At 34.0% G+C, this 24782-nt stretch overlaps 1 protein-coding gene across 1 annotated transcript; it reads left to right on the plus strand.

Annotated features, from left to right (window-relative positions):
- The first annotated feature begins 257 nt into the window (after positions 1–257).
- Positions 258–6614, plus strand: LOC107822055 (protein FLOWERING LOCUS T). Its single transcript, XM_016648544.2, has 4 exons — positions 258–525; positions 1101–1162; positions 5523–5563; positions 6007–6614. The coding sequence occupies exons 1-4, from the start codon at positions 328–330 to the stop codon at positions 6231–6233; spliced, it is 528 nt and encodes a 175-aa protein (XP_016504030.1). The 5' UTR covers positions 258–327; the 3' UTR covers positions 6234–6614.
- The last annotated feature ends 18168 nt before the right edge of the window (positions 6615–24782 follow it).

The following is a 24782-nucleotide window of genomic DNA, read 5'->3' on the forward strand; positions in this document are numbered from 1 at the left end:
AACATAAATTTATGTGTAAAAAATTATTAAAATTATAATAAAATAGATATGAACCAGTAAGTTTAAATGTTGAATCCAATAGAACTAAAATCCTAGATCTGCCTCTGCCTATAAAAGGTCTTCAAGTTGGAGAAAAACAGAGAAAAACAAAAGAACGGTGAGGGTTAAGATTCTTGGGAAGGAAAAAAGGCACAAATAAACCAATACACTAGCATACTAACTCATATAAATACCCTTGTGCTCATGATTATTGAGTCAAGCAACCAACTAACGGATTTGGGTGGTTGGTAAAAATCGTTGACAATTCGAGTTTTTCTTGCAGTGATCATGCAAAGAGGAAGAGACACTTTGTCACTTGCTCGAGTGATAGGAGATGTTTTGGATCCATTCACTAAGTCTATTAGCCCAAGAGTGTTTTACAACACTAGAGAGGTTAAAAATGGTTGTGATTTGAGGCCTTCTCATGTTAACAATCAACCTAGGGTTGAAGTTGGAGGGGATGATCTTCGCACTTTTTACACTCTGGTATGCCTTATATAATCTCTTGCTCTATTGTACCAGCTATAGCTTTGACATGCATTTCAAGTGTCATTGTTTTCTTTTTTCATTTTGCCTCGTGTTTTATTATTAAACTGTGTGATCGCTCGTCTAAAAGTTTAAGAATATCAAGTTGAAGTATGTCTGTTCATCTAGATCGGAGTTCAGAATTTGAACTTAATGGGTTCGAGATATCGCGGATCGGAATCACCTATTAACCATGCATTTGAGTTACTAGATTCTTCATACATATTTATTACTCTAGCTTTTTACTAGGTTCGATAACTTCGGTTGAACCTAAAGTTTACACTGCACACTTTTTTATGATCATATCATCTAAAAATGTAACATGTTAGAGAGAGTAATATTATGTCTTCCGCATATACGATGCAAGTTGATTCTCATGAAAAATGTTTTTGGATTAAATTTTTAAAATTCCTAAAAAATACTTTTAATTACTAAAATCCAAAAATAACTTTCTTATGATATTTTTTTTTGATTCAATAATTTTTGTCATATCAAATCAAAGTACCTTAATAAAATTTCTGGTCTTGTTTGTGAAGGTTATGGTGGATCCTGACGCTCCAACTCCAAGCAACCCACACCAGAAGGAGTATCTGCACTGGTTAGCTTTTTCCCCAGTTTTAGCTTGCATTTTATAGGTGTTTAATGTAGCTATCGGATTAATATGGTGTCTTTATTCCATTCTACCATGTAAAGACGTTGATTAAATTCTTGGATTCATGATATCCTACTGATTACTGAATCCCAACACATAATTAGTAACGCATTAACAAGAAATATTTTTGTGATTTACAACCTCCTTTTCCAAAATATTGTACTTATGGATGTCAATTTTTAATTGATCCGCGAGTATACGCATCAATTCTCTCTGGATTAGTATCTTGGTAAAACTTGGTACAATCAAACATCTCTATAGCAACATCCCTATATAACAGTCATTCACTATAAAAGTCAGGTTTTACTCAGAATTGATTTTTATGTTATGTTATAGTATATGTCCTCTATAACAATACTTCACTATAGCAGCAAAAAAATATCGGAAGAAGTGAAGCTGTTATAGAGAGATTTGACTGTATTTCACAAAATTATATCAACTTATTATGATTAAGTGATGTGTGTGTGTGTTTGGGGGTGGGGGTGGGGTGGGGGTAGAGGGTCAAACATATATGGGTATGGCATGAATAGTGAGTGCGAATTAAGTTTTTACCGTTATGAGTTGTGATAAATGCCACCAATTTTAATATTATCACAGTTTTAAACTCCAAAAAGGCCAAAATTTCTCCATGGAAAACACTTACATTTATATAAATGGTCTTGTAAATCTATCTGTAACCTTCACCATCTTTTAATTATATTTTTTGGGGTTTATCTTTGCACATAAAGATTATATTATTGGGACGCCCTAAAAAATAATAGCTGGAAAAAGAATATGTTTTGTATATGAAGTCAGAGGCGGATCCAGGATTTAAACTCTATGGGTTCAACTATATATTTTTAAAGTTATGGGTTCATATCTATTATTTTTACAATTTTAAGGAATTTTTACACATAAATTTTTAATCCGCGTCAAAAGTTATGGGTTCAATTGAACCCGCTGCTAAACCTTTGCATCCGCCCCTGTATGAAGTATAAATCTATATATCTATATCTATTCTATACTATACTATATTAAAAGCACGAAAACCTTTAGCGAAATGTCGTTCGCCTTTTTTACCCTTTAACAATAGATTTTATATTGGATAAAATTATAATTTAATTATTTTTCTAATATTTAGAATTTGAAGTCAAGTAAATTTAGGTTATTGAATATTTCCTTATTTAAACTACCACGTAGGAAGTTGAAATCAAATAAGATTTTATAACCTTATATAAATCCTTTACTTATTGCAATGTTATAATGCAAATAGTTTTGACAAAAAGTATTTTATATCATGTGAGTCTGATTGCGCAAAGCATGCATATTCTATAATTATTTTTCTCAACGTTTGAAACTACTTCAAGTTAATTTTCCTTGTTGGAAAGATCATTAGATCATTCTGAAGCACTGTTTAGTTGGCATTAACTCGTCATGTTTGCTTGAACCTTGAAAACAAAAGTGGACTTACTTATACTCTTTAAAAGATGAAATATTTCTTTCAAATTATAGTCCATATTGAATAAGATAGTTTTTTATCAAATCCGAAATATTTCTTTACTAGATATTAAGCACATCTTGATTGCGCAAAATTGTCATTTATTTATTTTTCCTAATATTTAAAATTTTAAAATTAATTAAACTTTTCAATCTTTCCTTCTTTAAAATCAATTTTTCTTTTTACCTTATATAAATTCTTTCCTTACCCGAATTAGGTAACGAAATCATAATTTCCCATATTTTTATTCCTAATATTTATGATTATTAAATCAATTAAAATGTATTTATTAAATACTTCCTAATTTATCAAATTAAAAATAATAAGATTACTATTATTGTGAAGAAGGATATGATAGCAAGAAAATTCAAAAAGCTCCTAAAATTTCAAGGCCAAGTGAACAAAGATGTTAAAAAAGTTCTAAGCAAACAAGACAATATCGTGTTTTTTTTTCTTCCTATTTTATCTAAAATAAAAATATTATTTAAAAATTAAAAAATTAAAATTTGGTTTTTATGAAAAATAAACAAAACGTTCCCATTAGATTTTATACAGGGGATGTCAATGATTCTCTGAAACTCAACTAATAACCAAATTAACCGAACCTTTCCAACCGATTATTAGGTTTTTCTTGATAAAGTTATAGGTCCGATAAAAATCTATGACCGCAACGAATATTTAGGGTAATTTTTTTATTTTTTAAATAAAATAAAAAATATCTTAAGAATTGGATAAATTTAAATATATATATATATATATATATATATATTATATACTAAGTTTAAAAATAATAAAGCATTAATATAACGTTAATAGAATTGCAATTAATTTTTTCTAATATTTTTAATTTGGAATTTATTACACAATTTATAATGGAATGTTATTAGAAACAAAAAAAAAATCTTGACTGAATAAACCTCAAAATAAAGAGACATATACGCATTTATGTCAAAAGAAAAAAGATGGTGGTAAATAAAAAATTTACTTAGCAATTTTTTCCCCCTTACAGTTGATATTATTCTTCTCCTTTTATATCAAATTAAAATAATAATAATAATAATGTATGTAGCATAAAAGGAAAAATAAAATGTTGAAAGTCCTGAATTGTGATTTCGCCAAGAAGGTAGTAACAAAGAAATTTTTAAGTACTTGAGTGATACTTCAATTAGCTAAAAGCCTGCAAATAAGTTCATTGAAAAGGTGGCATTCGTTCTTTACCAAGTTAGCAAAATAAGATCAATATTATCTTCATAAGGAATTTAAACTATTTTTCTTAAGTACTTATTTTATAACTCAAAATATATTTAAAATAATATTAAGTAAATTTTTAAATTTGCGCTCATTGATTTGGAGTATGAATGTATTCTAAATGAATTGTCATTATTTTATTGTATCTTTGAAATATATAAGTCCTCATAAATTATAATAAGACATTTGAAAACTTCTACATGATAAGATTTTTTTCATTTATTGAACTAGCTAAATGGGGATGGCATTAATCATTTCAGGAATTTTTTTTTAATTTTTATTTTGTAATTATGTATAATTCAAACACATTATCTCCAGGTACGCATTTTGTGTGTGTACTCATATCAATAAACACCTAGTTTACAAAGTATATAAATTTATTGTATTCATAGGAACTTATAATTTTTCTTAATTTTCATTTATTAACTCAAGCTAATTTCCAATAAAATATTACTCTTTGAGATAGGTACACGCGCAACGCGCGTATCTTAAGACTAGTATATATATATACACACACACACACATACATATACGTAAAAATTGCACGGGACGCCCTATTTGGTCGCCCTCATTTAATTTATACCCATTTTTTAAAAAACTTTTAACTTGTACCTACTTTTTAAACAACTTCATCCCTCTTTTTCCTCCTCCTTCTCCTAGTGATCTCCATATCTCTTCAAAACTTTAATATTGATGTAGCAATATCTCTCCTTCTGTAGCTTCACTCAATTACTCAAACGTTTCGATCCAGAATAAATCAATGTTTGGTTGAATAGAGTATTACTTAGGGCCAGGGTAACGGATTTATGAATTCTGTAGTAATAAATAGCATTCAATGTTTGGTTGGCATCATTGATTCGTAAAGAATGACTAGAGAAACCTGTTTCTTTTGACTTCTGCAATTACATCATTTTCTTTGCTTTCTTACTTAATTTCCTCTACTTTGACATATTTAGTATATTTTGGAGACTTTCCAGTTACAAAATAAAAACTTCAGCTCTAGAGCTGAACTTCAGGCCCGACTACTAGAATGCTGAAGTTTTGCGTGATTGTCTTTGCTACTTCAGCCCCGTATGCTGAAGTTATGCGAAAAGCGGGTACGCTTGCAATTTTTTTTGCAAAGCGGACACAAATTAAAACGTGATACAAAAAGCGGGTATAGATGCAAATGCCTCCACATATACACATAATCTGTGTATTTGAATATTTGGGCTGGGGCCCGTAATTATTCGACCGACGGGCCAAAAATGAATAAAGCCCAGCCAAATCGAAAACGGGACTAGTCTCGGCAACGAGTGGCTCGATACCAATCATAGGGCCGAGTCAGGTGTTGGTGTTGGGCTCAAGGAATCTGTCTAACCCAAACTAGGATTAGAGCCCATGAACCAGATTAGCTCCAACAACTAAAAAATTGATATTTTCCTTGCCACCATCCAAATTTTGAACCTTTTTATTACAATTAATTTCATAAAGATTGAGAAAATTTAAGACAAATGACAAATTCATGAATTGGGCATTAGTATCAAATTTATTCAAGTTATACAATTTCAAAATTGCTCTCTGATTAATTAACATTGTTAGGTTGGTCACTGATATTCCAGCAACCACAGGAGTAAGCTTTGGTAAGTCTATCCTTCATACTAATCATGAGTTTCTCTATATTATACTGTTATGTATTGCTTTGGTTATCTAACTTTTTTGCAGTTTATATTTTCTTTTCTTCAGTATTTTCATCATAACTTCTTTACTCTTATATTTTTCAAACATGTTTTAAAAATATTTTTCTTGAGCCGAGAGTTTATCGGAAACAACCTTTCTATCTCACACAAGATAGGGGTAAGATCTACGTACATTCTCCCTTCCCCAGATTCTACTTGTGGGATCACATTGGGTACATTACTATTACTATTACTATTACTATTACTATTACTATTACTATTACTATTATTATTATTATTATTATTGTTGTTGTTGTTGTTGTTGTTGTATTCTGTGCTAACCGTTGTTAAATTGATTTAGCTTAGTATGACGCTTAGCTTGTCCGACACTAATTCCTGTTTTTTAGGCAATGAAGTGGTATCATATGAGTGTCCACGTCCAACAATGGGAATACATCGGCTAGTTTTAGTGCTATTTCGGCAATCACGTAGAGAGAGTGTGTATGCTCCAGAAAGTCGAGAGAATTTCAACACAAGAGACTTTGCAAAGCACTACAATCTTGGATTACCTGTTGCTGCTCTTTATTTCAATTGCCAAAGGGAAAATGGTACTGGTGGCCGTCGATTAATATAATATTATCAGTGGGAAAATCAGAAATTTTGGCGAAGGATATTAACTATTAAATATACACATATAAAAAAAATAATTTTTGACCTACATATACAATATAAGTTTCTACATATATAATATAACTTTTCGATGAAGGCTGTTCAGTTGACCACCCTTCAGTATATGTGGTTTTGCTACTGAATATTGCTAGTTACCTAGCTCGTATCCATGCATGTATCAAGAAATAAAAGCATGCATTATATATCAATAATAGCATGCTAGTATTGATATAATTAAGTGCAAGTGTTGGAGGTCATCTCGTGTAATTTCAATTATTCTAAAAAGAATGGGTGACTACATCTATATGTTGCATTAAAGAAATGAATATACTATTACCTCTGTTTGATTACTTCGTTTGTCATAGTTTTGACTTGATATAAAGTTTAATAAGAAAAGGAAGACTTTTAAAGTTTGTGGTTTTAAATTGTTATCATAACATTTTTGTGATGGTAAAACTTTTAAAATTTGTAATTTTAAATATGTCATAATATTTATGTGGCTGTAAAAACCTCAATCATTTAAGAAATATAAGTTGTGTCATTTCTTTTGAAACGTCATAATAATAAAGAAATAATGCCAAACAAATTGAAATTTCCTTTGTCATTGTATTGCAACCCTAGATCAAGGATTTTTTACTTGGTGTTTCAAGGGCACTAGCTAAGTGTAGCTTAGCTAGCAACTTATCAGCAATAATCTATAAGAGTAATAATGAACTTAATTGGCCATATGTGACAGACAAACTTAGCCAGGGGCAGATATAACGTTACATTAAAGTTACAAGTTTATCTGAATTCAGTAGTTTTAGCTCAGACCTCAAATTGACTGCCATAAAAGAAAATCCTTGGATGAAGATAGTAAAGCTACTTTAATTTGCAAATGTGGGCTGGCAGAGGAGGATCCAGGATTTTAAGTTTATGGGTTCCTATTGCAATCTCAAATTAATATACAATAATAACTGAGTTCATAAACAGATATTTATACATATTTAATAAATTTTTTAACAAAAATATAGGGTCTATGCATAAGTTACTGAGTTCCCGGGAACCCATATATTATACTCTAGATCTGCCCTGCATGCTGGACCCAAGTACAAAATGCTTTAGAATATTTATAGGAATTTTTACCTCCTATAGCAAAGGTTAACACCTTATTTATTTTAAATAAATATCATTTAAAAAAATTATATTCTATAGATACCTTTTAAAGTTTATAGCAAAATATTTAATTTTGGTTACCCCCTAGCCCTAAGCCATTAAATACGCTAATCAATTACACTATTTTCTTTCTCTCTCTACTTTGATACATCTCATTCTCTTCCACCATTCCATTAAAATTTCCGATCTCCTCCTCCTTCTACCGAATTTGTTTCTGCATTAAAATGGCATTTCCAATTTTATTCAGCGAGAGATACTCCTTATGCGAAGTCAAGGACCAGTTTCAATTGAGATGTACAAATATCAATAATCCATAGTCACGAACATACTCGAACAGCTGCTTGAGAATGGATCTCCTTTGCTTACCTGATGAAACAAGACTGCCAGATGCAATGCTACCGAAGATTATTTTTGTGGCTGGAAAGATGTGAATATAGTTTTTATTGCCAAACAACTCAGAGTGAAATTTCCATGAAGGCGGCGCGTTTTCACTACCGGCTTCCGGTGAACGGTGTATTTGTCGGAAATTAGGATTTGTTCTTGAATAAAGACGATAGAGTTTGGGGCTGAGCGACTTGATTTTCTGTTAATCTATTTCAATGTGTTTTCATGTATTTCATTGTATTCATTATTTTTTTTATTGTAATTCAACGTATCTCGTTGTATTCTATGTATTTCATTTTATTCACTGTCTTTTTTTCTCATTGTATTTCAATGTATCCCGATGTATTCTATGTATTTCATTGTATTCACTATCTCACTATAAGCCATGAATGTATTTATACGTTTTTTTAATTAATATAATTTATGTATTCAAATGTATTATATAATTTCTCTGAAGATTGCTATGTTTTTGAGGTATTTTTCGGTTGAGAATCTTTTTTATAACTGAAAACACAAAGTTTGTGTGTTATAATTGAGTTTGTTGAGTTATATTAGGAGTCTATTATGTTAATTGATTCACTTTCCGTTTTAAAAATAGTGTAATCCCCTATTTCACGCCGTGAATACAGTCGAATACAATAATCTGTCCAGCTGTAATCCCATGTTTCACTCCATGAATACAGTCGAATACACTCGAATACAACAACTGATTAGCTGGACTTCCCTGATTCACGCCTATTTTTGCTACTGTATTCATGAATACAATAGCTTAAATACATCAAATATATCTTATAACCATATAAAAGGTATCTATAATCCGTAATATAGCAAATGGTATCTATAGATGGCTAATTACTACTAAAAGATAGTGTTTTATGAAAATTTCCCTTTTTTATATTAGGTTAGATCGCGCAAACTTTGTTTATACTAATAGTGCAATTAATTAGCATATAATAATAAGTTATTTAATTTATCTTTCAGGTTAGTAGACCATATTTGTTGCAAACAATTAAATGTTATTATGGACAACTTAACCTAACGGTGTAATTACTATTATTACACGCGCTGTCAGTTCAAAATGCTCATCTTTGAGAAACTTAATTATTAGAACTGCTTCAGCTATATTTGACGGACCAATTTGGACTTATCGCCAAACACTAGGGACCATTTTTATTATTTTTTCTAGAAAAATCACTACACTATTTTTATTTATATTTTGTAAGCAAAAAGCACTGCATTTAGATTAAGTATAATAGAATAAAAAGTAACTAAATAGGAGTAATTTTTCTTGTAACAAAACATTCAAGCAACATTACTTAAGTTTATAGACAGATTCAAAATTTGAGTTTTATGAGTTTAAATTCATGATTCTGCCATCTTCATTCAATATACTGGGTTTAAAATCAAATATTTGTACATAATTAGTTGAGTTTTTAACACATACAAGATCTAAGTCAAAAATTATGGGTTCAGATAAACTCATAGCTTGTTCATCGGATATACCCCTGCTTAAGTATGATAGGAAGTTACTAAAAATCAGAGGGCATTTGCATTTATACCCGTTTTTTGGGTCACGTTTTAACTTGTACCCGCTTTGCAAAATAAATTGCAAGCGTACCTACTTTTTCGCATAACTTCAGCATACGAGCCTGATGATAGGCTATAATTACGTATTTTAGTCGCTTATTACACTCAAATTTACTGCACTTTAGTTGAGTTTGCGCTTTAATCGCTAGTGTTTTGCAATAACGATGTGTTTTATGTCTTGTAGGAGTGATTTCGAGCTATATAGATGTTATGGAATGAATTCAAGTGATTTGGAGCTTTGAAGTCTGAGTAAAAGCCCAAGGAATTAAGTCGGGATCATATTCGGGGATCAACGGATGATAGAGCAACAAAACGAAGAATCGAGTAAGCATATTGCGCACTGTCTAGTAAAATGCACATAACATTTTGCTTAGAACTCTATTTGGGCTCCACAATATATTGTTGGAAGGATAACTCAAAGGACTACAACTTTCATGTTTTATGTTTTTCCAAATTCCAAACGGAACAGGGTGAAACACGTGGTCGAAACCGCGACTACGGACCTGAGGCTGGCTGAGGCGGTATACCTGCCATATACCACGTTTGTACCGCGGTCGAACCGCGGCCGTGGCAGTCCAGACGTGAAATATTGTCATTTTTCGCATAGGAGAATGCATAATTGTTTGGGCCTGACCCGACTTGGTATATATACATAGAAAAACGGTATTTTTGAGGGGTTGGAAAAATTTTTGACACAGATTTGACCTAAGGAGGCAGAGACACAATAGGAGCAAGGCGGGGAATTCTTCTACGAGTTTTTCCTTTCCTCTTCCTATTTTTCATTGTTGGTTATGACTTTTAGTATTGTAGTTTTACATACTATTATGAATAACTAATTTGTTATCTAGGGTTTTGATGGAACCTTTTGTAGAATAAATTCTTGTTATGTTTTTATATAATTGAACCGTAGTATTTGTTCAACTATATTATTCTTGTGGTTAATTGAAGGGCCCTCAATTAGTTGTGCCTATTTAGTATGTATTACTCGGGAGACAGTGCATATTTAGGTAGTTGTTGAACAACATCACTCCCGACGTATGTGAGGAATCAATAACCAAGGGTTTAAAGGTGGGATTAGGGATAACAAACCTTGGGTGTGATCAAAGTGAGTTGTAATTAAAGCCAGCTAGCGTAACTCGGACGAGTATGTCTAGTAAATTATTGTAATTACTCGGGAGAGAATTATAACACGCAGAGCGCTCATGATCGATAGAGAATACTTAGGCAAAAATATAAGACATAGCGGGAAGGATTCCGACAAGTGGGGAAATCATAACTCTAGACCTCCTTAATCTTTTCTCAAACCCTTAGTATTTTTAGTTGTTAATTTACTATTTTAATTTATTAGTTAATTAGTTAAACACAAAATCTAAATATCTATAAGTTATAAATTATTCAAGCTTGTCTTCTTGGTGATAGTGAACAGCTATAATTAAACCTTAGTTCTCTGTGGATTCGACTCCGCACTTGTAAGCCGGATTATATTTGCAGCGACCGCATTGTCCTTTTTATAAGATATAGTTGGGCGTGATCAAATTTTGGCTACCGTTGCCGTGGATCTAACGGTGTAGTTGTAGGTGTACATATTGCTAGGTTTCAAGTTTGAACTTTTATTTTATTTTTTAGTATTTGATTTTTTTTAATTTTTTTATTTAGTTTTATTTGAGAAACATGGCATCATGGAATTATGAGAATTTTGATGTTGGTAATTCTACTTTTAATCCTCCTTATGCATATTGTGAAGGAAACCACCCAGGGCAAAATTATCAAAATATTCCCGAGAATGAGTTTTGTGCACCAACTCAATCTTATGTGTGGAATGTGTGTGATATGCGTGGTGGTCAAGATGGTCACTTTCATGGTTGTGCTTATAGTTCTTATCTTCCCCAACCCCTTACTTTGATGGTTCTTCTTTTTCTTGTGAAGTTAATAGGAACAAAGAACTCAGGTATGAGGACCTAAAAGAGATCGAGGATATGTTAAAGTGCCTTACGGAACAATATGATGAGATACAACTGGGGGCCAAAGGCAAGGGGCAACTATTCACAACTTGGAGGCTCAAGCGAATAAATTAATTGAACCTTGTAAAGTGCAACAAGTTGACATTGTGGATAGTAGCAAATATGAGCATGAATTGGCTGTAGAAATTGCCATTATACTGGAGGATTTAAAAAAATACGAGGATGATCTAGAGGAGGAGGCTAGAGTATAACACCAACAATAAATTGTACTAGATTTTTAGGATGTCGATGTTGTAGAAGAGATACTAGAGTCAACTAAAGATATTGAGGATACATATTTAGTTGACTCTATTATCATTAGTGTTGAGAATGTAGACAGTCCCAATGTTCATGTAGTTAAGCGCATTGGTCCTCACTCCAAGCATTTTTTCACATTGTGTTTAGATGATGATATGGAAATAGAGTCGTCCGAGCCATTTGAGGAGTCAAGGAGTAAGGAACAAGATGCTTACATTCTGGAATTCTTCTTGCGAGAAAGTCAGGATTACACACCTTATCCAAAGGCCAAGAAATGCAGAATACTATATTATTTTATTGGGCCAGTCAGATTCATTCCACCACCCCAGGAGCATGATCATAGAGCAGAATCAAAATTTGGGGTCCGATTCATAAGTTCAAAGTGGAGGCAGAAAATGATTCGCGTCGTGCCGCAAAGTTAATTCAAGCGCTTGTTGGGAGGCAACCCAACTTTACTGCTTTCTTTTATTTATTTACTTTTTAATTTTTTATTGTATTATTTTTGTAGTGCCGATTTTTAATTTTCTAGGAGCATGGAAAGCAAAGCTATTAGAAGGATGCAATAACGAAGCAGATGGTTGGAACTAAGTGTGAGGTACCCGCACGAAGGACCAAACCTGTGAGAAGTCTGAGTACCCCATGAGCTGCTAGTCTTCGGCCTTTGGCCTAACAGGGAGTTTCTTTTACCCTCTTATTAGTATGGTAGCAAAATTTTAAGTGTGGGGTGAGGATATTGTCTGGGTAACTTTCTATGCAACTTTAGCTGTGTTAGTTTAATTAAATAATATTTTTCTAAAAGATTGGACTTTTCCCGACGATGGAGCTATTAGACAATTTTCTTGAGGGATTTAAGTCTAAAGAAGAAAAACAAAAAGATTTTCTTTTGTTAGGTAGTGTAGCAATTACCCATTGGTTTTTCTTTAAACCGCGGTTCTTTTCCAAGGGTTTTGTTTGAACCGAGTGTAGTTTTTTTTTGGGAGTAGGAGCCATTGTGTTGTGTTTTGAATTGAAGCAATATCTCTTGACTTTGTTATGCTTTGAGAATAGTGAGTACTTTGGTTGTGACGCTTAGGCTCAGTTTTTGACTCTTGTATAAGTATCTTAAATTGTATGATCTTAACTTTACTTAACTGCTTTGACTAGAGTGTCTATAAATCCAATCCTAAGTGAGTTATGTGTCATGTGTGTGTAAGGCTTTGCATTATTCAGTGCATTGCATTTGATGTCTAGAACTTGCCATGTGTGTTTGCAAAGCAAAATAGTAGTTTTGTTCAGTCTTGGAAGTGATATAGGCGTTTCTTTGTTGAGCCAGATATGTAAATTTTACCCACCTAATTGTTATGTATCTTAGTTAACCCCTTTGAGCCTGTAATCTTGTTTCTTTGGCAACCACATTACAAGCCTTACCCATTTGTTTGAATCTATTTGAACCTTCTAATCTCTCATGAGCACTTGAATTGTGATGATTTATGTAAAAGATAAATTGTGGGGTGGTTGGTTTGGCTTTTGAGTGGAACTAATAAAATCAGGAGAAAGGTGCACTGTTTTGAACAAGTCAGAGCCACTTGAATTGAAAAAAAATAGTGGATAGTTGTGAAAAAAAATAATTCCTTGATAAGTGGTGGCTCTTGATGTAAGTGTGCTTAAAGAAGAATGGAGTAATATACATTGATGTGAAGGTAGAGTTTTGGTTTGGCATAAGTATGTGGTTTGAATGTTAAAGTATATGTATTAAAGTGCTTAGGGAGGTGTAGTCACTCTTATATCCAAATGTATCATACCCGTCCCGTAGCCTATTACAACCAAATAAAGTCCTAATTGATCCTAGATTGAATGAGCTAGATTAGTGGAGTAGTACACTACGAGCAAGCTTATGGTGCATTTTTTGTGGCATATGAATGCTATTTCTGAGAGTGAGTGAATTCTTTCTATCTTGAGTTCCTAAGTGTTCTTAAATTTTATTGTATGGAACTACTCCCTTTTGTTGTGTGAGGGCACTTGATTCATGAAGGAAAGGTAATGTCAGTTACCTCTATGTTAGAGTTAGTGAGTGATTTGTGAATCATGTGTGGTACTTGTGAGTCAAATCTTGAGGTGACAATGTTACGCTATTGTGCTTAGTCTATTTTAAATACTCTTGGTGTGATGAGTTAGGAGAATTGTTTAAAAAGGTTGTGTCTATAAAAAAAGTATAGTTTGATTGCTCGAGAACGAGTAATGGTTTAAGTGTGGGGTATTGATGATAGGCTATAATTGCGTATTTTAGTCGTTTATTACACTCAAATTTACTGCACTTTAGTTGAGTTTGCGCCTTAATCGCTAGTGTTTTGCACTAACGGTGTGTTTTATGCCTTGTAGGAGTGATTTCGAGCTATATAGATGTTATGAAATGAATTCAAATGATTTGGAGCTTTTAAGTCTGAGTAAAAGCCCAAGGAATTAAGTCGGGATCATATTCGGGGATCAACAGATGATAGAGCAATAAAACGAAGAATCGAGTAGGCATATTGCGCACTATCTAGTAAAATGCATATAACATTTTCCTCAGAACTCCATTTGGGCTACACAATATATGGTTGGAAAGCTAAGTCAAAGGGATACAACTTTCATGTTTTACGTTATTTCAAATTCCAAACAGAACAGGGTGGAAAACGCGGTCGAAACAGTGACTGCGGACCTGAGGCTGGCTGAGGCAGTATACCTGCCATATACCGTGTTTGTACCGCGGTCGGACCGCGACAGTCTAGACATGAAATATTGTCCTTTTTTGCGTAGGAGAAGGTATAATTGTTTGGGCCCGACCCTACTTGATATATATACATGGAAAAACGATATTTTTTAGGGTTTGGAAAGATTTTTGACACAGATTTGACCTAAGGAGACAGAGACACAATAGGAGCAAAGCGGGGAATTCTTCTACGAGTTTTTCCTTCCTCTTCCTATTTTTCATTGTTGGTTTTGAATTTTAGTATTGTAGTTTTACGTACTATTATGAATAACTAATTTGTTATCTAGGGTTTTGATGGAACCTTTTGTAGAGTAAATTCTTTTTATGTTTTTATATAATTGAGCCGTAGTATTTTCTCTATTTGTTCAACTATATTATTCTTGTGGTTGATTGAAGGGCCCTCAATTAGCTGTGCCTATTTAGTATGTATTAATCGGGAGAGAGTGCATATTTAGGTAGTTGTTGAACAACATCACTACTGACGTATGTGAGGAATCAATAACCAAGGGTTTAAAGGTAGGAATAGGGATAATGAAACCTTGGGTGCGATCTACGTGAGTTGTAATTAAAGCCAGCTAGCGTAACTCGGGAGCTTATGTCCAGTAAATTGTCGTAATTACTCGGGAGAGAATTATAACATGCAGAGCGCTCATGATCGATAGAGAATACTTAGGCAAAATTATAGAAGAGATAGCGGGAAGGATTCCGACAAGTGGGGAAATCATAACTCTAGACCTCCTTAATCTTTTCTCAAACCCTTAGTATTTTTAGTTGTTAATTTACTATTTTAATGTGTTAGTTAATTAGTTAAACACAAAAATCTAAATATCTATAAGTTAAAAATTGTTCAAGCTTGTCTTCTTGGTGATAGTGAACAGCTATAGCTAAATCTTAGTTCTCTGTGGGATTCGACTTCGCACTTGTAAGCCGGATTATATTTGCAACGACTGTATTGTCCTTTTTATAAGACATAGTTGGGCGCAATCAAATTTTGGCGCCGTTGCTGGGGATCTAACGGTGTAGTTGTAGGTGTACATATTGTTAGGTTTCAAGTTTGAACTTTTATTTATTATTTGATTTTTATTTTATTTTAGTTTTATTTATTTATTTGAGAAACATGGCATCACAGAATTATGAGAATTTTGATATTGGTAATTCTGCTTTTAATCCTCCTTATGCATATTATGAAGGAAACCACCCAGGGCAAAATTATCAAAATATTCCCGAGAGCGAGTTTTGTGCATCAACTCAATCTTATGTGTGGAATGTGTGTGATATGTGTGGTGGTCAAGATGGTCACTTTCATGGTTGTGCTTATAGTTCTTATCTTCCCCCAACCCCTTACTTTGATGGTTCTTCTTTTTCTTATGAAGTTAATCGGAACAAAGAACTCAGGTATGAGGACTTGAAAGAGATCGAGGATATGCTAAAGTGCCTTACGGAACAATACTATGAGATACAACTGCGGGTACAAAGGCAAGGGGCAACTATGCACAACTTGGAGGCTCAAGCGAATAAATTAATTGAACCTTGTAAAGCGCAACAAGTTGACATTGTGGATAGTACCAAATATGAGCATGAATTGGCTGTAGAAATTTCCATTATACTGGAGGATTTAAAAAAATACGAGGATGAGCTAGAGGAGGAGGCTAGAGTAGAACACCAACAAATCAATCGCACTAGATTTAGAGGATGTCGATATTGTAGAAGAGATACTAGAGTCAACCAAGGATATTGAGGATAAATATTTAGTTGACTCTATTGTCATTAGTGTTGAGAAAGTAGACAGTCCCAATGTTCATATAGTTGAGCACATTGGTCCTCACTCCAAGAATTTTTCCACATTGTGTTTAGATGATGATATGAAAATAGAGTCGTCCGAGCCATTTGAGGAGTCAAGGAGTAAGGAACAAGATGCTTACATTCTAGAATTCTTCTTGCGAGAAAGTCGGGATTACACACCTCATCCAAAAGCCAAGAATTGCAGAATACTATATTATTTTATTGGGCCAGTCAGATTCATTCCACCACCCCAGGAGCATGATCATAGAGCAGAATCAAAACTTGGGGCCCGATTCATAAGTTCAAAGTGGAGGCAGAAAGTGATTCACGTCGTGCCGCGAAGTTAATTCAAGCGCTTATTGGGAGGCAACCCAGCTTTACTGCTTACTTTTATTTATTTACTTTTTAATTTTTTATTGTATTAATTTTGTAGTGACGATTTTTAATTTTCTAGGAGCATGGAAAGCAAAGCTATTGGAAGGATGCAACAGCGAAGCAGATGGACAAAACTAAGTGTGAGTTACCCGCACGAAGGACCAAGTCTGTGAGAAGTCTGAGTACCCCATGAGCTGCTAGTGCTTCGGCCTTTGGCCTAACCGGGAGTTTCTTTTACCCTCTTATTAGTATGGTAGTAAAATTTCTAAGTGTGGGGTGAGGATATTGTCTGGGTAACTTTCTATGCTTCTTTAGCTGTGTTAGTTTGATTAAATAATATTTTTCTAAAAGATTGGATTTTTCCCGATGATGGATCTATTAGACAGCTTTCTTGAGGGATTTAAGTCTAAAGAGAAAAAACAAAAAAAAAATTCTTTTGTTAGGTAGTGTAGCAATTACCCCTTGGTTTTTCTTTAAACCACGGTTCTTTTCCAAGGGTTTTGTTTGAACCGGGTGTAGTTTTTTTTTTGGGGGAGTAGGAGCCATTGTATTGTTTTTTGAATTGAAGCAATATCTCTTGACTATGTTATGCCTTGAGAATAGTGAGTACTTTAGTTGTGACGCTTAGGCTCAGTTTTTGACTCTTGTATAAGTATCTTAAATTGTATGATCTTAACTTTGCTTAACTGTTTTGACTAGAGTGTCTATGAATCCAATCCTAAGTGAGTTATGTGTCATGTGTATGTAAGGTTTTGCATTATTCAGTGCATTGCATTTGATGTCTAGAACTTGCTCTGTGTATTTTCAAAGTGAAATAGTAGTTTTGTTCAGTCTTGGAAGTGATATAGGCGTTTCTTTGTTGAGCCAGATATGTATATTTTACCCACCTAATTGTTATGTATCGTAGTTAACCCCTTTGAACCTGTAATCTTGTTTATTTGGCAACCACATTACAAACCTTACCCATTTGTTTGAATCTATTTGAACCTTCTAACCTCTCATGAGCACTTGAATTGTGATGATTTATGTAAAAGTTAAAGTGTGGGGTGGTTGGTTTGGCTTTTGAGTGGAACTAATGAAATCTGGAGAAATGTGTTCTGTTTTGAACAAGTAAGAGCCACTTAAATTGAAAAAAAATAGTGTATTGTTGTGAAAAAAATAATTCCTTGATAAGTGGTGGCTACTGATGTAAGCGTGCTTAAAGAAGAATGGGGGAATATACATTGATGTGAAGGTGAAGTTTTGGTTTGACATAAGTATGGGGTTTGAATGTTAAAGTATATGTATTGAAGTACATAGGGAGGTGTAGTCACTCTTATATCTAAATGTATCCTACCCGTCCCGTAGCCTACATTACAACCAAATAAAGTCCTAATTGATCCTAAATTGAATGAGCTAGATTAGTGGAGTAGTACACTACGGGCAAGTTTATGGTGCATCTTTTGTGGCATATGAATGTTATTTTTGAGAGTGAGTGAATTCTTTCTATCTTGAGTTCCTAAGTGTTCTTAAATTTTATTGTATGAAACTACTCTCTTTTATTGTGTGAGGGCACTTGATTCATGAAGGAAAGGTAATGTCGGTGACCTCTATGTTAGAGTATGTGAGTGAGTTGTGAATAATGCGTGGTACTTGTGAGTCAAATCTTGAGGTGAATATGTTACGCTTTTGTGCTTAGTCTATTTTAAATACTCTTGGTGTGATGAGTTAGGAGAATTATTTAAAAAGGTCGTGTCTATAAAAAAGTGTAGTTTGATTGCTCGAGGACGAGCAATGGTTTAAGTGTGGGGTGTTGATGATAGGCTATAATTACGTATTTTAGTCGCTTATTACACTCAAATTTACTGCTCTTTAGTTGAGTTTGCGCTTTAATCGCTAGTGTTTTGCACTAACGGTGTGTTTTATGCCTTGTAGGAGTGATTCCGAGCTATATAGATGTTATTAAATGAATTCAAGTGATTTAAAGCTTTGAAATCTGAGTAAAAGCCCAAGGAATTAAGCCGGGATCGTATTCGGGGATCAACGGATGATAGAGCAACAAAACGAAGAATCGAGTAGGCATATTGCGTACTGTCTAGTAAAATACATATAAGGTTTTGTTCAGAACTCCGTTTAGGCTCCACAATATATGGTTGGAAAGCTAACACAAAGTTCTACAACTTTCATGTTTTATGTATTTCCAAATTCGAAACGGTACAGGGTGAGAAACGCCGTCGAAACTGTGAATGCGGACCTGAGGCAGTATACCTGCCATATACCGCATTTGTACTGCGGTCGGACCACGGCCACGACAGTCCAGACGTGAAATATTGTCCCTTTTCACGTAGGAGAAGGTATAATTATTTGGGCCCGATCCTACTTGGTATGTATACATGGAAAATGGTATTTTTGAGGGGTTGGACAGATTTTTGACACAGATTTGACCTAAGGAGGCAGAGGCACAATTGGAGCAAGGCGGGGAATTCTTCTACGAGTTTTTCCTTCCTCTTCCTATTTTTCATTGTTGGTTATGACTTTTAGTATTGTAGTTTTACATACTATTATGAATAACTAATTTGTTATCTAAGGTTTTGATGGAACCTTTTGTAGCATAAATTCTTGTTATGTTTTTATATAATTGAACCGTAGTATTTTCTCTATTTGTTCAACTATATTATTCTTGTGGTTGATTGAAGGGCCCTCAATTAACTGTGCCTATTTAGTATGTATTACTCGGGAGAGAGTGCATATTTAGGTAGTTGTTGAACAACATCACTCCCGTCGTATGTGAGGAATCAATAACCATGTGTTTAAAGGTGGGTTTAGGGATAATGAAACCTTGGGTGCGATCTAAGTGAGTTGTAATTAAAGCCAGCTAACGTAACTCGGGAGAGTATGTCTAGTAAATTGTCGTAATTACTCGGGAGAGAATTATAACACGCAGAGCGCTCATGATCGATAGAGAATACTTAGGCAAAATTATAGAAGAGATAGCGGGAAGGATTCCGACAAGTGGGGAAATCATAACTCTAGGCCTCCTTAATCTTTTCTCAAACCCTTAGTATTTTTAGTTATTAATTTACTATTTTAATTTGTTTGTTAATTAGTTAAAAACAAAAATCTAAATATCTATAAACTAGAAATTGTTCAAGTTTGTCTTCTTGGTGATAGTGAACAGCTATAGCTAAATCTTAGTTCTCTGTGGGATTCGACTCCGCACTTGTAAGCCGGATTATATTTGCAACGACCGCATTGTCCTTTTTACAAGGCATAGTTGGGCGTGATCAAATTTTGGCGTCGTTGCCGGGGATCTAACGGTGTAGTTGTAGGTGTACATATTGCTAGCTTTCAAGTTTGAACTTTTATTTTATTATTTGATTTTTTTATTCTTTTTATTTTAGTTTTATTTGTTTATTTGAGAAACATGGCATTATGGAATTATGAGGATTTTGATGTTGGTAATTCTACTTTTAATCCTCCTTATGCATATTGTGAAGGAAACCACCCAGGGCAAAATTATCAAAATATTCCCTAGAGCGAGTTTTGTGCACCAACTCAATCTTATGTGTGGAATGTGTGTGATATGCGTGGTGGTCAAGATGGTCACTTTCATGGTTGTGCTGATAGTTTTTATATTCCCCCAACCCCTTACTTTGATGGTTCTTCTTTTTCTTGTGAAGTTAATAGGAACAAAGAACTCAGGTATGAGGACCTGAAAGAGATCGAGTATATGCTAAAGTGCCTTACGGAACAATATGATGAGATACAACTGCGGGTATAAAAGCAAGGGGCAACTATGCACAACTTGGAGGCTCAAGCGAATAAATTAATTGAACCTTGTAAAGCGCAACAAGTTGACATTGTGGATAGTAGCCAATATGAGCATGAATTGGCTGTAGAAATTGCCATTATACTGGAGGATTTAAAAAAATACGAGGATGAGCTAGAGGAGGAGGCTAGAGTAGAACACCAACAATCAATCGCACTAGATTTTGATGATGGCGATGTTGTAGAAGAGATACTAGAGTCAACCAAGGATATTGAGGATACATATTTAGTTAACTCTATTGTCATTAGTATTGAGAATGTAGACAGTCCCAACGTTCATGTATCTGAGCGCATTGGTCCTCACTCCAAGAATTTTTCCACATTGTGTTTAGATGATGATATGGAAATAAAGTCGTCCGAGCCATTCGAGGAGTCAAGGAGTAAGGAACAAGATGCTTACATTTTGGAATTCTTCTTGCGAGAAAGTCGGGATTACACACCTCATCCAAAGGCCAAGAAATGCAGAATACTATATTATTTTATTGGTCCAGTCAGATTCATTCCACCACCCTAGGAGCATGATCATAGAGCAGAATCAAAACTTGGGGTCCGATTCATAAGTTCAAAGTGGAGGCAGAAAGTGATTCACGTTGTGCTGCGAAGTTAATTCAAGCGCTTGTTGGGAAGCAACCCAGCTTTACTGCTTTCTTTTATTTTTTTACTTTTTAATTTTTTATTGTATTATTTTTGTAGTGCCGATTTTTAATTTTCTAGGAGCATGGAAATCAAAGCTATTGGAAGGATGCAACAACGAAGCAGATGGTTGGAACTAAGTGCGAGGTACCCGCACGAAGGACCAAGCCTGTGAGAAGTCTGAGTACCCTATGAGCTGCTAATGCTTCGGTCTTTGGCCTAACAGAGAGTTTGTTTCTTTTACCCTCTTATTAGTATGGTAGTAAAATTTTAAGTGTGGGGTGAGGATATTGTTTGGGTGACTTTCTATGATACTTTAGCTGTGTTAGTTTAATGAAATAATATTTTTTTAAAAGATTGGACTTTTCCCAACGATGGATCTATTAGACAATTTTCTTGAGAGATTTAAATCTAAAGAAAAAAAACAAAAAGATTTTCTTTTGTTAGGTAGTGTAGCAATTATCCCTTGGTTTTTCTTTAAACCACGGATCTTTTTCAAGGGTTTTGTTTGAGCCGGGTGTAGTTATTTTTTTTGGGAGTAGGAGCCATTGTGTTGTGTTTTGAATTGAAGCAATATCTCTTGACTTTGTTATGACTTGAGAATAGTGAGTACTTTAGTTGTGACGCTTAGGCTCAGTTTTTGACTCTTGTATAAGTACCTTAAATTGTATGATCTTAACTTTGCTTAACTGCTTTGACTAGAGTGTCTATGAATCCAATCCTGAGTGAGTTATGTGCCATGTGTGTGTAAGGTTTTGCGTTATTCAGTGCATTGCATTTGATATCTAGAACTTGCCCTGTGTGTATGCAAAGTGAAATAGTAGTTTTGTTCAGTCTTGGAAGTGATATAGGCGCTTCTTTGTTGAGCCAGATATGTATATTTTACCCACCTAATTGTTATGTATCGTAGTTAACCCCTTTGAGCCTGTAATCTTGTTTCTTTGGCAACCATATTACAAGCCTTACCCATTTGTTTGAATCTATTTGTACCTTCCAACCTCTCATGAGCACTTGAATTGTGATAATTTATGTAAAAGTTAAAGTGTGGGGTGGTTGGTTTGGCTTTTGAGTGGAACAAATGAAATCAGAAGAAAGGTGCACTGTTTTGAACAAGTAAGAGCCACTTGAATTGAAAAAAAAATTGTGGATTGTTGTGAAAAAAATAATTCGTTGATAAGTGGTGGCTCTTGATGTAAGTGTGCTTAAAGAAGAATGGGGTAATATACATTGATGTGAAGGTGGAGTTTTGGTTTGACATAAGTATGAGGTTTGAATATTAAAGTATATGTATTAAAGTGCTTAGGGAGGTGTAGTCACTCTTATATCTAAATGTATCATACGCGTTCCGTAGCCTACATTACAACCAAATAAAGTCCTAATTTATCCTAGATTGAATGACCTCGATTAGTGGAGTAGTACACTACGGGCAAGCTTATGGTGCATCTTTTGTGGCATATGAATGTTATTTCTGAGAGTGAGTGAATTCTTTCTATCTTGAGTTCCTAAGTGTTCTTACATTTTATTGTATGGAACTACTCTCTTTTGTTGTGTGAGGGCACTTGATTCATGAAGGAAAGGTAATGTCAATGACCTCTATGTTAGAGTAAGTGAGTGAGTTGTGAATAATGCGTGGTACTTGTGAGTCAAATCTTGAGGTGAAGATGTTACGCTTTTGTGCTTAGTCAATTTTAAATATTCTTGGTGTGATGAGTTAGGAGAATTGTTTAAAAAGGCCGTGTCTATAAAAAAGTGTAGTTTGATTGCTCGAGGACGAGCAATGGTTTAAGTGTGGGGTGTTGATGATAGGCTATAATTACGTATTTTAGTCGCTTATTACACTCAAATTTACTACACTTTAGTTGAGTTTGCGCTTTAATCGCTAGTGTTTTGAACTAACGGTGTGTTTTATGCCTTGTAGGAGTGATTCCGAGCTATATAGATACAATGGAATGAATTCAAGTGGTTTGTAGCTTTAAAGTGTGAGTAAAATCCCAAGGAATTAAGCCGGGATCGTATTCAGGGATCAACAGATGATAGAGCAACAAAACAATGAATCGAGTAGGCATATTGGGAACTGTCTAGTAAAATGCACATAACGTTTTTCTTAGAACTTCATTTGGGATACACAATATATGGTTGGAAAGCTAACTCAAAGAGATACAACTTTCATGTTTTACGTTTTTCCAAATTCCAAATCGAATAGGGTGAAAAACGCGGTTGAATCCGTGACTGCGGACCTGAGGCGGGCTGAGGCAGTATACATGCCATATACCGCATTTGGACCGCGGTCGGACCGCGGCCGCGACAGTCCAGACGTGAAATATTGTCCTTTTTCGTGTAGGAGAAGGTATAATTATTTGGGCTAGACCCTACTTGGTATATATACATGGAAAATGGTATTTTTGAGGAGTTTGACAGATATTTGACATAGATTTGACCTAAGGACGTAGAGACACAATAGGAGCAAGGTGGGGAATTCTTCTACGAGTTTTTCCTTCCTCTTCCTATTTTTCATTGTTGGTTATGACTTTTAGTATTGTAGTTTTACATACTATTATGAATAACTAATTTGTTATCTAGAGTTTTGATAGAACCTTTTGTAGGATAAATTCTTGTTATATTTTTATATAATTGAGCCGTAGCTTTTCTCTATTTGTTCAACTACGTTTATATTATGGTTGGTTGGAGAGCTCTCAATTAGCTGTGCCTATTTAGTATGTATTACTCGGGAGAGAGTGCATATTTAGGTAGTTGTTGAACAACATCACTCCCGACGTATGTGAGGAATCAATAACCAAGGGTTTAAAGGTGGAATTAGGGATAACGAAACCTTGGGTGCGATCTAAGTGAGTTGTAATTAAAGCCAACTAGCGTAACTCGGGAGAGTATGTCTAGTAAATTGTCGTAATTACTCAGGAGAGAATTATAACACGCAGAGCGCTCATGATCGATAGAGAATACTTAGGCAAAATTATAGAAGAGATAGCGGGAAGGATTCCGACAAGTGGGGAAATCATAACTCTAGGCCTCCTTAATCTTTTCTCAAACCCTTAGTGTTTTTAGTTGTTAATTTACTATTTTAATTTGTTAGTTAATTAGTTAAATAAGTTAGAAATTGTTCAAGCTTGTCTTCTTGGTGATAGTTAGCAACTATAGCTAAATTTTAGTTCTCTGTGGGATTCGACTCCGGACTTGTAAGCCGGATTATATTTCCAACGACCGCATTGTCCTTTTTATAAGGCATAGTTGGGCATGATTAAATTTTGGCGCCATTGCCGGGGATCTAACGGTGTAGTTTTTAGTGTACATATTGCTAGGTTTCAAGTTTGAACTTTTATTTTTTTATTTTTTTTATTTTAGTTTTATTCGTTTATTTGAGAAACATGGCATCATGGTGTTAATAACCAATTTTCTCTATGTATTTTTATATACAAAATACTCTCAAAATAGCATGTATATACATATATAAGCATGCCCAAGAGTTTTGGTATTTTTTCCTAATTTGTAAAGATTTTAAAATCAATTTATTATCGATTTTAGCAATATAAAGGCCAATAATTACTTCCAAAATCATCAATTTTGGTGAATAATTTATGTTACTTTCATATTTACACCAAAATATAATTAAAGTGATTTTTGTATATTTTTTACAAATCTATTTGGTACTTTTAAGCTAAATTGCATGTAATTGCAATTATAGCCTATTTCACGATTAGTAGCATTTTATAATTATAAAATTATTTCCAGTATTTTAAAATTAATATTTATATAGTATTTGTTGGCTCAGTGTTTTAATTTACTTTTA

This window comes from Nicotiana tabacum, chromosome 11, assembly GCF_000715075.1.
Source record: "Nicotiana tabacum cultivar K326 chromosome 11, ASM71507v2, whole genome shotgun sequence".
In the NCBI taxonomy this organism is placed as follows: Eukaryota; Viridiplantae; Streptophyta; class Magnoliopsida; order Solanales; family Solanaceae; genus Nicotiana; species Nicotiana tabacum.